A 14,599-nucleotide genomic window follows, 5' to 3' on the forward strand; every position below is an offset into this window, starting at 1 on the left:
CTGAGATGCTCCCAGACCAAGGGAAGACAGATGCGTCACAAGGCCCTTCCTCCAGAGCCAACAGAGAGAGAAAGCCTTCCCCTGGAGCTGACGCCCTGAATTTGGACTTGTGGCCTACTCAACTGTGAGAGAATAAACTTCTCTTTGTTAAAGCCATCCACTTGTGGTATTTCTGTTACAGCAGCACTAGATGACTAAAACAACAGGTCAAAAGGAAAAAGCACAGTGATACAGCAATGTCCACCTTGGGTGGGGAGGGAGAGGGAAGGACATGTGGCTGCTAATTTGAGATCCCCAGCACAGAACTTTCACCCTAGTACATGTTTCTGAGGTTATCAGCCAACATTCAAAATCAGGGCACACTTACAAAGTGCTACCTTTTATAAATATTTTAAATAAGATTTGGGTTCTGCAGAAGCAGGGGTCAGCCAAAAGCAGACAGAGGTTAAACATAAAAATAACATCATTTAAATCGATTCTGGGTCAAAATCAAACCAGATTTACCTGATGTCCTTGGGAAGTTCTGGCAACTGCATCTTCTTCATCATGGCATAGTGTGAGATGGCCAAGACAGCCATTCCCAGACACTCATTCTCGATATCATGCCCATCCTGCTCTGTCTTGGGATCTCGGATGGGAGCCAGGCATTTGACCAAATCGTACTGTCCCTTTGGAGCAGGGACAAGAGGAAATTAACCACACGTAAGTTTCAAAGACCACCCATGTTTCGGATTTCCCAGGTGAGGAGGCACTACTAAGAAAAGCAGTACAGCAATGAGATTGATCAGATTTACAGTTCCTCTGGCACCGAACTGTTTTTCAACAAAGCTGGGCATAAAAGAACCCAGGAAATGTTCTCCTAAGGCTAATTCATTCATTTAACAAATAATTACTGAGCACTATGCTAGGTGCTGGTGAACAGTACAAACACACGAAGCCCCCTTCATGGGGCTTACTATATAAATGATGCTGAAAAGAAGGAGCAGTGTGTATCAGGCTGAGACCTGCACTGGGGCAAGGGAAGGTGACACTTGGCTGGGGTTTGATCATGCACTAATTCCACAAACACTTCCCTGAGATATCCTGGTCTAGGAACTGGGTGTATAAAGTTGACAGGGTTACACCCCCTACTGTGATGTAATTTTAGAGAGGGGGAAAGGCAATCCGCATTCTACTTGTACCTATACAGGTTTTTTCAACATCTGCTGTTCAAGTTTACAATAGTTAAATGTATCACCAAAATATACTCCCTCACTGATGGAGGGACACAACATTTCAAGGGCCAACAAGGACTTTAAAATAAAAAAATAAAAGAAGACTAAAATGCAACACCCACTACCTGCCTTGTACAGAGTAATAATGATAATACCAACACTAGATCCCATTTATTAAACCCTAACTACTAATTGAAAAGTTGGTGATTTGAATCCTCTCACAGGCACCTTGGGAGACAGGCCTAATGATCTGCTCTGAAAGATAACGGCCTTGAAAATCCTATGTAGCACAGTTCTACTCTGCGCACATGGGGTCGTCATAAGTTGGACAACAAAAACCACCTCAGTGCTAGACATTGTGCTAGGTTTCTTTATTTCATTTACTCCTTACAAAAGAGGTGGGTACTGACATCATCATCTTCAACTAACAGATGAGAAACGTGAGGCACCAAAAGGTGAAGAAATAACTTCATTCATTTGTTTAGCAATTACTGAGTATCAATTATGTTGTTGTTGTTAGGTGCCATCAAGTTCATTCTGATTCACGGTGATCCTATGTACAAGAGAACGAAACACTGCCTGGTCCTATGCCATCCTCACAATCATTGCTATTTGAGCTCATTGTTGCCGCCACTGTTGTCAATTCATCTTGTTGAGGGTCTTCCTCTTTTCAGCTGACCATCTACTTTACTAAGCATGATGTCCTTCTCCAGACACTAGTCCAGGGACCAATTATGGGCCATATGCTATTTTAAGTGCTAAGGATACAGCAGTAAGCCAAACTAAGTCCCTGATCCCATGGAGATTCCATTTCAAGGACAAAGAAGAGAATATATAAATACATAATGTCAGATAGTTATGAAAAAGTAGAGTAAAAGGATAGAGTGTGATGGGGGCCTATTGAGTGGTGGGACACAAAGTCAAACTTCAATCTGTCAGACTCCAGTGCTATCATTCTTAAACCTAGTGCTAGAATCACAATCAATCTTTGCTGACTGACTTAAGGTAGGCAGAAATGTAAGCATCATGAACTTTCTTCAGCTTTTAACAGAGGTAGACACAAATTCTGGAATAGGTGTCCTTTCATAAACATGTGGAGTCGCTGGGTGGTACAAACGGTTAACGCACTAGACCACTAACCAAAAGGTTGGAAACTAGAGTCCACCCAGAAATGCCTTGGAAGGCCTGGTGATCTACTTCCAAAAAATCAGCCATTAAAAGCCTGTGGAACACGGTTTTACTCTGACATACATGGCGTCGCCATGAGTTGGAACTAGCTCAATGGCAACTGGCTTTTTTTTTTTTATTAACTTTTATTGAGCTTCAAGTGAACGTTTACAAATCAAGTCAGACTGCCACATATAAGTTTATATACACCTTACTCCGTACTCCCACTTGCTCTCCCCCTAATGAGTCAGCCTTTCCAGTCTCTCCTTTCGTGACAATTTTTGCTAGCTTCCAACTCTCTCTATCCTCCCATCCCCCCTCCAGACAGGAGATGCCAACACAGTCTCAAGTGTCCACCTGATATAATTAGCTCACTCTTTATCAGCCTCTCTCTCCTACCCACTGTCCAGTCCCTTTCATGTCTGATGAGTTGTCTTCGGGAATGGTTCCTGTCCTGGGCCAACAGAAGGTTTGGGGACCATGGCAACTGGCTTTTTTAGATCGACATGTCACTTTACTTCCTCTAAAGAGACTTCAGCTGAATGGTTTTTGGATAGAGAGTTCCCACTACTGCAGTCCCCTTCTTTCTATGATAGGACTTGTTTCTCTCACGTAAGAAAAGGTCATCGACCATTTCCACAAACTAATGAGAACAATGACACATACAATAATCTATGCCAGCAAGGCCAATCTGTAAAATAGCAAAACAAAATCTGAAACTTGGCTTAGCAGTGATTTCCTGTCAACATTCACTATACAACTACCTCAAATAACTCATTCTCAAACCTCTGAAAAGGTCAGATTCTAATGAAACACTTATTTCTTAAAAGTATAGCACATTTCTTTAATATTTCCACCCCACAAAAAGGTAAAAGACCAAACCTCAGATATGGATAGGAAGTTGGGTCCAAAAAGATCCATCTGAAAATGGCCAGCTCATTAATTTTTTCAACATAATACCTGTCCAGGGAAATATGTGCCTTGCTTCTAAGGAGCCCTGATGGTGCAATGGTTAAGCACTCAGCTGTTAAATGATAGGTTGGTAGTTTGAATTCACCAGCTCCTCCACAGGAGAAAAGACCTGGCTATCTGCTCTCATAAAAATTATAGCTTTGAAAACTATATGAGGCAGTTCTATCCTGTCAGACAGGGTTGCTATAAGTTGGAACTGACTCAGTGGCACACAAAAATAACAACAATAACATGCCTTGTCTCAAAGGCCAGTTCTAAGATATGTATGGCATAGGGATAATCTACAATTAGTAAGTAAAGCCCTACAATGAGACACAATCCTCCTGATATAAAAATCACATGTCTAAAAATATGTCCTAAGGAAAGAGTGGGTGTGCTGACCCACAACCCATGCATGGAGCAAGAGAGCTGAGCATCCTCAGGCAGAAGACTTCCTGGCAGAGTGGGGTGCCTCCCGGCACTCTTCAGCAGAGCTAAAGAGCTTTGTAACACTTGCCCAAGCAGGGCAGAGGCTGAGTCCAGGGGCTGAGGACCAGAGAGAGATCTGTCTACGGGCACAGCTGAGAAGAGGTTGTCCTGATCAAAGAGCTGCATCCTGAGTCATTCCTGATCCTGAACTGTAACCTGTGACTTGCCTAATAAACTCCATAACTGTAAGCACAGTCTGTGAATTTTCTATGGCCATTGCAAAGAATTATTGAACCCAGCAGAGAAGTAGAGAGTGCCCTGGGAGGGAGTGCTTGTGTGAGAATTGGTAAAAAGGTTGGAGGGTGGAGGCAGGTCTGACCTCTACCTCATGGCAATCAGCCTTGGACTATTGATGTTGATAATGATTCTCCTCCCCTCTTGTGAAATTAGGCAATGAGATCCAATAACTTTATGCCATTTTTATACCTAGAAATCATCTTTGATTCCTCAAATTCCCTCACCTTCCACATCCAACCATTATCATATCATACCAATTCTATCTCCAAGATGAATTATAAATCCATGCATTTTTTTCAACCTCCACTGGCCACTACACTAAACCAAGTCAACATCTTCCCTCTCCTGGACCACTGCAGGAGCCGTTCAGCTGATATATCTGGTGTGTGCTCTTGGCTCCCGCACAATCCACTTTCCACAGATCAACAAGAGTTATCACCTTAAAACAAATAAAACCAAACCCTCCAGACGGCTCCCCATTGTACTGAAAGTAAAAACATAATCCCTTACCAGTTTGTACAAGGCTCTACATGAGCTGTTCCTACTCTGCCTCGACAGCCTCATTGCTCACCATGCCTCTCTTGTTCTCCAGCCACACCGGTTCTCCTCCTATTAGCTCTTGCCTGCCTCAGAGCTCTGTTCCCTCTACGCATCAGTAGTGCTCAACAGGGGGATTCTGACCCCCCACCCCAGTAGTTAAGGGTTCAGCTGCTAATCAAAAGGTCAGCAGTTTGAATCCACCAGCCGCTCCTTGAAAATCCTATGGGGCAGTTCTACTCTGTCCCATAGGGTCGCTATGAGTCGAAGTCAACTCGATGGCAATGGGTTTGGTTTTGGTTTTTGCAGACACTTTTGGTTGTCACAACTGGGAGGGGTGCTACTGGCATCTAGCCAGGGGTACAACTAAACATCTACCATGCACAGGGCAGCTCCCCACAACAAAGAATTATCCAGCCCAAAATGTTAGCCATGCTGCTGTTAAAAAAATACAGCTCTTCATGGAAGGAATTATGTTCCCCACCCTTCTCTTAGAATTGCTGGCTCCTTCTCACTCTTTGAGATTCAGTATAAATGTCACCTCCCCAGAGAAACCATCCCTCTGATCATACTACTTCAATTTTTTTTTCCTCCATTCAAACTCCCTCCATTACTCTCTATCACAAAAGCTTTTTCCTTCAAGGCACTTCTCACAATTTCTTCTTTATTATCTATGTATCATTTTGTTTACTTGCTTATTCTCTATTTGTCCAACCTGATTATACATCTGACATAGGCAAAAACTGTCACCATAGTATCTCCAGCACTTCAGCATGTACCTGAGGGAAACAGCACACAGACACATGATAAATATTTGTGGAATAAATGAATTATTATCTAGCCCTTCACATAACATAGGTCTATATTTTTAACTGACATTAGAAGGAAGATCAATAGGATGAATAAAAATAGAATGATAAAAAAGCAGTTTATAAAATGATAGGAACAGTAAGATATCATTTTCAAAGTACACAGTACATAGTATATATATTTGCATGGTGAAGGCAGGAAGCATATCATCAAAACTGTTATCTCAGGGTGATGGAATTTAGGTGATTCTAACTTCTCTTTTGGCTTTTTTCTAGTGTCTAATCTTTCTACCCACTCATCACTGTGCCTCAGAGTAGCCACCTCCTTACTCCCTAAACGTTTCTCTGACTGCTGAGCACTGCCTTCATTAACCCCTTTGAGCTACGCCATCCCTGGCTTATAGCTTCCCTTTGCTCTCTGCACGGAAGGTGCTGCAGACGAGAAGTAAAATTGCAGGGGGAGAGGGGGGAGGCAAGAAATGCAGCCCAAAAACCCACAAGCAGGATAACCAGCCCCTTGGGACCCTGAATTGCTACCTTCCTGCTCCTCACTTGGGGCAAGTTCAAGTGTAGCAAGAACTTCCCACGGAGCAAGCCATAAGTGTCCTAGCTACCATCAAGTTTAACTGCAGCAGGAAGGGGACACCAGGGAAACAGCCCTGCAATGCCCATCTTGCTCCACAAGCTCCAGGTTCTCCTGGGCCCGAACTTCTTACCTGAGCAAACAGATACTCTAGTGAGCTAGCGTCAAGGAGAGGGGTTGCATCTGGAACTTTTTTTTTCTCGTAGCCATTTTTCTGCTTCTTTGGAGAATGTCGCCACACTGATTGCTCACTGTCATTGGTCCCGTGCCAGTTGGTGAAATAGAACCTGGAAGGTGAAAAATAAACTTCAATCGTGAGAAAGGTGACCTTGGAATGCGTGAGCAAGGTGTCCTGGTTCTACCTAGAGTAATCAGTGCCAGAGGCTAAACTTCCCGGAGAAAATAGGGCAGTTCCTTTTCTAATGTCCTTCAACTCTGGTTTCCAGTCACTTAGTCTGTCAGAGACTTAAAAACAAACAAAGCAAGACAAACCTTTCATCTGTGAAGCAGTTCAGTGTTTATAAGGTCCTTTTCTTGTCCGTCTTACAAGCACTCTGTGGAGGCCTCCTGTCAGCACCTTCTCTATGACTCAGGGAGATAAAGTGATTTCCTTAAGATCACAAAGACAGTGTAGTGCTTAACTCCCAGCTTCTCTGACTTTTCACTCCGTCTTCCTAAAAAGGAAGCTGAGTAGAACGAGACGCTGGCCCGGCAACTTCTTCACCTTGACTGGTGCACAATTACTGCCATCCTGCCCGCAATCCAAGATGTACTCTGTTCACATTTTAACATTTATGAATCTAGTTTCCTCAGACAATCAAGACGGTACAGTTAGTAAGGCAGCACTTCCCTTCCCTAGATTGCTGTTATTAAATTGATGATGTAGCTTAAAATCAACAGTATCTTGACACAATACATTAACACAACTACAAATATCAGCTGCAGTGTCATGAATTAATAAGCATTTGCATATATTATGCCATTGAATCCTCACAGCAACCTACAAAGTAGGTTTCACTGTTCCCATTTTACATATGAAGGAAACTGAAGTTCTGCGTGGCTAGGTGGCCCAAGACTACAAGGCTGTTCTCTTAAGAACTACGATCCTCTGCCACCTGTAACATAAAGTCCGACACAATGAGTTCTACAATGTGTGAGTGAATGAGTCAAGCTGGAAGAGTCATCTTAGTTATAAGCTCAGCTGGTGCCTGTGCCTCTCTCCCTCGACAGGTCTGTGTGCTGACAAAAAACCACCATGTCATAGAGAAGCAGCAGACAGTTTTCCCACTAAAGAAGCTGCCGTTAAATTCAGCCATCCATCACTAAGCCGTATTTGCAGAGGCCAGGATGTGCCAGGCCCTGTGCTAGGTCCTGGGATGTGATGGGTTCACAGACATAGTCCCTGCCCTCTGTGATCTCCCGGTTGATAGTGGTAACTACTCATTCCCAACAATAATATAACATGTAAATTTTATAGGGGCATGCACCATAAGCAGGACTGCATTGTGACTTTGTAAGCCCCATGTATCTTTCCCTTCTGCCATAAGAAAATATTAAAAGCTATAGTTCACAACTGTGTTGGTATAAAAGGAATATAAATCCAGGCTGGATTCTTTTTTTTTTTTCTTCTTGATTTCAAATAAAATTGAAACATTTTCATGAGCTCCTAATAGCACTGTGGGTTCTGGGCACTGTGCCTAATGGACAAGTTGGCCCTGAACATAAGAAAGACTTGGATGAGGTGCCAAGGGAGTGCCATGGAGGGATAGGTTACACTCCGCTGTGAAGGGAGGTGGCAGGGAGGGGAGAAAAGGTCAGGCAAAGAAAGTTGGGACTAGAATGCATAAGCCAATGTATAATGTATATTGCCAAGCTATAGAGCATGGACCATATGCAGTAGGCTAGGAAGAAACGTGAAACAAGCTGATGTGAGGTAGGATGCCCCTGGAAGGAAGCACTATAGAAGATGGGCTAAAACAGGAGGCCAAGAGACAAGCAGGTACGTATAGCAACAGTCTGGGCAATCCCATGAGCTTTACAGGAACAAAGGGTTTAGTTGTCTTGCTCACCACTGAATCTCCAATGCCTAGCACATAACAGGTGTTTAATACATACTCAATGGATAAATAAACAACAAGCAAATGAACAAACTAGGAGAACAGGAATTCAAATGGAGAAGGAAGGATAAAGAAATTTTTTAAAGGTAAAATCAACATTTGAAAATTTTCATTGATTCTGTACAGCCCATCTTCCCTGTAACTTATGAAAGTGACTGAGAATTTGATTGTGGGGTTTGATGTCTCTCTCTTACTCACAGAAAGGACAGCATACCTTCAGAGCCTATATGCAGCATATGCAACATCAGGTCTCAGAAGCGGCTGGATTGTCACCTCCCACTCCGTGTGTGAGAGGGCATCAGGCACTGACAATAGAAGCCTGAGACTATCAGCTGATGAAGGGACTGCATTTATGTGGTCTCCAGCCCAAGCGGCGCTGTTCTTCAAGGGTAGAACAGAGCATGAGCCTGGAGGTCTCAGCCAGGATCTACTCCCCTGGGTAGAAAAGAAGGGGTGAAAACACTCCACAGGCTGAGCAGTTACAGAAAAATCTGACATTAGGGCAGAGCAAAGCTGTCCAGGAGACAGCCGACTCCTTTGATTGCTGAGGAAAATCCAAAACGGAGAGTTCTCATCATTCATACGATAAGTAGAGATCTACCCAGCAGTTCTGGGAATCTACCTGGAAGGAGATAGATGAAAGGGCCTAAACAAGCCAACGGGGGAATTGGTAAGAGTTTTTTGAGTGCCTACCATGACGGCAGTAGTGGGAGCATGTGCCAGGCACTCCACATACGAAGGCTCATAGTAAGGCTCTGAGGAACCAGCATACAGGACAGGTAAGTTCTGTTTGCTGGAGGACAACTGTGGTGATAAGAGCATGGGAGTTATGTACAATATGGAAAGTACCCTGGGGATAAGGGAAAGGGGATCTCAAGGATGGAGGAGCCTGCTTGAAAAAGAAGCACTAAAGACATATTTTCCCTGAACTAATCCAAACCATGGTCCTCTATCTCCCTATCCCTCTGAGTCTTCTATGAAAAAGAGTCCTTGAACCCAGTAAAGCGAAGGGCTCAACATGTCCCCTTTGAACAAAATACAATCTTCAATGGGGTCTGAACAATGAAATTTTTCTGAGCTGCTACTTGAGCCCTGTGTGGGATCAACCTTGGCTTAGATGCCTTTTGGCAATACGTTCAGAAAGGACAGGGATGAGAAAATCAAACATAATGTGTAGCTGCTAAATGTGTAGGTGCTAAGAGCAAAAAGAGGACAAGTAAGCCTAAAACAAGTTGGATCTCTATCAACTGCCATGGTCCAAGGATGACAGCTTTCTATTTAATGTCAAAATAAAACTTAAATCAGTGACTACCAAAATCAATACCTTCCAATTTGCTAATAACACAAAACCAGAAGGTACAATGAAGACAGATTCTAAACTCTTTGTTAAATCAACTATCGAGGTGTTCACCAAACTTGGGACACACAAGTTCCTGACATTATAATGTGCTAAGAGAAAAAAAATAGAGAACAAAATACAGTAATAAATGTAACATGGTAGCTATTTTGATTCTTTGTCAGAATGATGTGGGGGAATAATGCAAACAGGCAGGCAAGAAGGACAGCGATAGAGAAACAAACAGACCTATCAACCAGAGATATAGCTTGCAAGTTTTTAAGAAAATTAATTATATTATAGATGACTACATATTCTAAGTTTATGTAAAAATATTGCACAGAAAGAATTCTCTTTAGGTTTATATAGAACTCTATTAATGGATAGTGAAATTCATTTGGATGAAAAAGCCAAGATTTTTCTAGGAATAAAGAATATGCTTGTCCTATATTAAGATATATTATAAACCAGTAACTACCAAAATCATTATCTAAAAACAGAAAACCATAATCAAAATACAAGACTACTACTTTCCAAAATAGAGCTGAGATTCCACTGAAACAGTCACCGACATTTCTTTTCATACTACACCTTCTTTAGGGGTGAGATCATGAGGTTTCAAAAGTTTTGTAGTTTGTTGTAATGCAAATGTTTTAGCTTAGGGTGATACAATTTTTTTCCAAGTTCAAAGAGCCTGTGGTAACAAAGCAATATCCTGTTGAAGCACACTAGCAGGTACAAAGTCGAGGTGCCAAAGATGAAGTAGCTGTGTGCTTCTAGGGAGCCAATAAGGCCAGCTTTTTTTTTTTTTTGGTTAATTTTTTAAAAATAATTTTTATTGTGCTTTAAGTGAAAGTTTACAAATCAAGTCAGTCTCTCATGCAAAAACTTTCATACACCTTGCTACATACTCCCAATTACTCTCCCCCTAAATGAGACAGCCCACTCCCTCCCTCCACTCTCTCTAAAGCCAGCTTTTAATAGTGAGGTACACTAAGACAACCAACAAATACCAGTGCCTCAAAGAGGATTCTAGTGCTGACAAGACAATTCACTTTGGATAACTCACTTCCCTTTTCTGAGCACATTTTCCACCGGAAAAAATGGGAGAGTTGAATTAGGTAAACTTAGGTCTCTTCTAAGTCCCAAATTCTACAATTCTAGATTCTGAACCACGTAAGAAATCTTGAAGGAAAAAACCAAGCCCAAACCAAACCCAGTGCCATCAAGTCAATTCCGACTCATAGAGAACCTATAGGACAGAGTAGAGCTGCCCCATAGAGTCTCTAAGGAGCGCCTGGTGTATTTGAACTGCCAACCCTTTGGTTAGCAGCTGTAGCACTTAACCACTACGCCACCTGGGTTTCCTTGAGGGAAAAAGCTAGAACTTAATTACTGCAGCTGCAAGTACATGTTCCCATGCTGGATCACACAGTCAAACTTCAGGCCATTGAAAGCAAGATTATACTTTGTAAAACAAATTCAAATATAGTCAGAAGATTCAGCTAACTGGGGTATAAGTTTCACTAAGTCCAGAGTATGAAATGTTGCATGGCACATACCTCACCTCTTAATGTGAGACCCTGGGTTAAGTGCAGAAAGAAGAGAAAAAGTCAGCCCTGGAATGGTTAGTAAAGTTTGTAGATCTGATTCTGCCACCGAGAAAAACATCCCAGTCGTTCTGGAATGGTATCCTCCTCTGGACTTCCCAAAGAAAATAGTAGGTAAGATACTGTGGGGGTACCATGAGATTTCCAAGGACTTCTTCAGCATGTCCGTGCATTCCATTAGCATCTGAGCTTAACTACTGACTTAACCACACCTGCATAAGTTAACATCCTTTTCAGAAACGTGTCCTCTCTATTTATAAACTCCTTTGCTAAACACACTTGTCAACTTGTCCTTAACTAGTATCTAACAAACATAGTTTCAATTCCAGTTACTGAATAAATATACCTGTAAACTCAAGAGACTACAGGAATGGACTACTGTCTATGTTACACTGGGAGATGTTGTGACATTCAGCAACAACTATGATATGGAAGATAAGGCAACTCTCCATCAGAAGAAAAATTATAGCTCTACAGTCAAAAATCCTTAAGGAGTGGATCAAAGCATCCACTCCTTCAGAGCAGGACCAACTGACATTACCATTTCTGTGTTTCTCAAGCTCTTAAAACTGAAACTCTTAATAAGAAATGTATTTATATTATGACCTAGTACATATATAATGTGTTAAAAAGCAAAGCTGTCACCTTGAAGACTAAGGTGTGTATGACCGAAGCCATGGTGTTTTCAATCACCTCATATGCATGCGAAAGCTGGAAAATGAATAAGGAAGACCAAAGAAGTATCAATACCTTTGAATTATGGTGTTGGTGGAGAATACTGAATATACCACGGACTGCCGAAAGAACAAACAAATCTGTCTTGGAAAAAGTACAGCCAGAATGCTCCTCAAAAGCAAGGATGGTGAGACTACGTCTCACATACTTTGGACATGTTATAAGGAGGGATCAGTCCCTGGAGAAGGACAGCATGCTTGGTAAAGTAGAGGGTCAGCGAACAGAGGAAGACCCTTAAGGAGATGGACTGACACAGTGGCTGCAACAATGCGCTCAAGCATAACGACAATTGAGAGGGTGGCCCAGGACCAGCAGTGTTTTTGTTCTGTTGTACATAGGTTCGCTATGAGTCGGAACCAACTCGACAGCACCTAACAACAACAACACATACCCGTAAACCTGTTGCCGTTGAGTCGACTCTGACTCATAGCGACCCTATAGGACAGAGTAGAACTGCCCCATAGAGTTTCCAAGGAGCACCTGGTGGATTTGAACTGCTGACCTTTTGGTTAGCAGCCGTAGCACTTAACCACTACGCCACCAGGGTTTCCAACAACACATACAATGTATAATATACGTGAGACAAAAGTTCTAAAAAAAAACAATATCCTTAGAACATGTAATATACTCTGACATTATCTATTCTCTCCTGTTTCCTTAAAAAAAAAAAAAAAATTCTGCTTACAGCCCACTGAATTAAATTCATAACCACTATCCACCATTTGAAAACCTCTGCTGTAGGATACTGACTGACTCTTTTCAAAATCTCCTCTGTATTATAGAGATGGCTTTTTTAAAATGTGGAAGGAGGGGCTGATCAAGCTCATCTTGAATTGTATTCCAAGTACTAAAGAAGTCCTTTCTCATACCAAAAAAAAAAAAAAAGGTACTAATTACAAAAATGACTACAACACTTCTTGATAAATGACTCAGAGCTCCAGGCTAACCATCATCCCTCATTACATCAAGAAACCAGGTAGGCACAACGCTGTACTTTCCATACCTCATCCGGTAGTGGAGCCGGAGTGACGTCTTGTCATCAACAGTGATGGTGCGATTTGGAGCGTACCAGAGCTTGGTGTTCTCATCGTACAGAGCAAAGAGGTTGTGACACAGAGGAGAGATACCTGGGGGAAAATGAAGAACACATCAGGAAATTAAAGACAGATACATTTGGCAATCTGTCTCCAAGGCATAACATATGCAAAGATAAAGAATCTTCTCAACCACAAAGAATCTAGCTCTCATTCATATCTTTTTAGGGCAAATACGACTTTCAACCATGTTCAATCAGGCAGTTTTAAAAAGCAAGAACTATGGCTCCCCAGGAGCATACACTGCAGTTCCTGACAAACCAGATTATAACCATTTTAAAGTAAAAATGCAATGCTATTTCTCTTTACTGTGTCTATGATGGAGTCTTACCAAACTCTGCTTAAGAAAAAAAAAAAAAGGCCATATGAAAATTTGCAGATTCCACCTGATGTGCGCCCTGCTAATCATAGTCAGAAACATTCTGGGAGTTTCAGAAATCTCCAATCTGTTTCCTAACGAAAATGTTTAAACAACTCTAACATATACATTAGCCATGCAAAGAAGTTTCTGGCGGTAGCCTAAGAAATGTGTGTTGGAATAAATAATAACCAAAGTGATTTTTGTCAGTGATTAAATCTATGATCACCATTCATAACAAATATACTTCTTAAGAACCCTGTATAAAATCTGTATAGTTGTCATAAATATCTTTTATTAGTAACAAATTAACAAGAAGATATATGCGTAACGAAGCTGGTCCAATAGTGCTCCCTTGCCTCCCCGCCCCACCATTGCCTCCTTCAATTCAAGAATGATAGAAAAGATAAGGAAGCTTGTGAAACCAAGAAAGTACCTATCTACTCACTCTGAGCCCGTAAGTAAAATTACACAGACCTATAATCAATTGGGGAAACCCTGGTGGCATAGTGGTTAAGTGCTACGGCTGCTAACCAAATGGGCAGCAGTTCGTATCTGCCAGGCGCTCCTTGGAAACTCTATGGGGCAGTACTACTCTGTCCTATAGGGTCGCTGTTGAGTCGGAATCTACTCAACAGCGACCCTAAGGCACTGGCTTTGGTTTTTTTGGTATAATCAATTGGGGGTGGGCAGGTGATTGGCAATGATCGAATAGAATTGATATTTTCATGTGCTGCCAGGCCCCAAACTAAGACATGAGGAACTTTAATGACCAAAGTACGTGGGAGAAGATGAGATAATTGGCATTTGTTTCCCAAGTCAGACATCTGAAGTGACACTACATTGACAGGGACCTTCCCTGTCCAGCTAGGCAGGGGTCTCTCCATGCAGACACTGAGTTAAGAAGTTGGCTTCTCGGTGTCCTTTCTGCAATGCCTCAACTTGTGTCTTTCTAGAAATTTGGGAGGTACCCCTTCACGTTATATTCCTCCTCATGCACAGAAAAGATGGAGCTAAACTTTAAACAGCATTTCCCCTTAGGAACAATGACAACTGGATTTTGCATCCAGTATTTTTTGAACTATGTGTCAGGCATACTATAGTTTTTCATTCATAAACTGACTTCCATGGACTGGCTTGAAAATGTAGCCTTTCTTTATAATACCCTTACATATCTATATTTGAGTATACACTTATACATATATATCTGAAGGAGAGCTTATCTGAAATAATGCAACTGTCTGTAATTCTAGCATAGATCTGATTCTAACGATATTACTATCTATAAACATAAAGATCAAAGATGCCAGTTTACATAAAAGTGCTGAATACCAATAAAAACAATACCAAATATTTACTGAG

At 41.7% G+C, this 14,599-nt stretch overlaps 1 protein-coding gene across 7 annotated transcripts in view; it reads right to left on the reverse strand.

Annotated features, from left to right (window-relative positions):
* Window positions 1-14,599, reverse strand: part of JAK1 (Janus kinase 1) — a 172,694-nt gene that overhangs the window by 41,581 nt on the left and 116,514 nt on the right. For all 7 annotated transcript variants that reach the window (XM_049879489.1, XM_049879494.1, XM_049879488.1 and 4 more), the window contains 3 exons: window positions 12,789-12,912; window positions 6,121-6,274; window positions 505-668 (listed from right to left, as the gene is read on the reverse strand). In XM_049879489.1, coding sequence (XP_049735446.1) covers window positions 505-668; window positions 6,121-6,274; window positions 12,789-12,912 — 442 coding nt within the window. The remainder of the gene's footprint in view (window positions 1-504; window positions 669-6,120; window positions 6,275-12,788; window positions 12,913-14,599) is intronic.

This window comes from Elephas maximus, chromosome 3 (assembly GCF_024166365.1).
Source record: "Elephas maximus indicus isolate mEleMax1 chromosome 3, mEleMax1 primary haplotype, whole genome shotgun sequence".
NCBI classification, from domain to species: Eukaryota; Metazoa; Chordata; class Mammalia; order Proboscidea; family Elephantidae; genus Elephas; species Elephas maximus.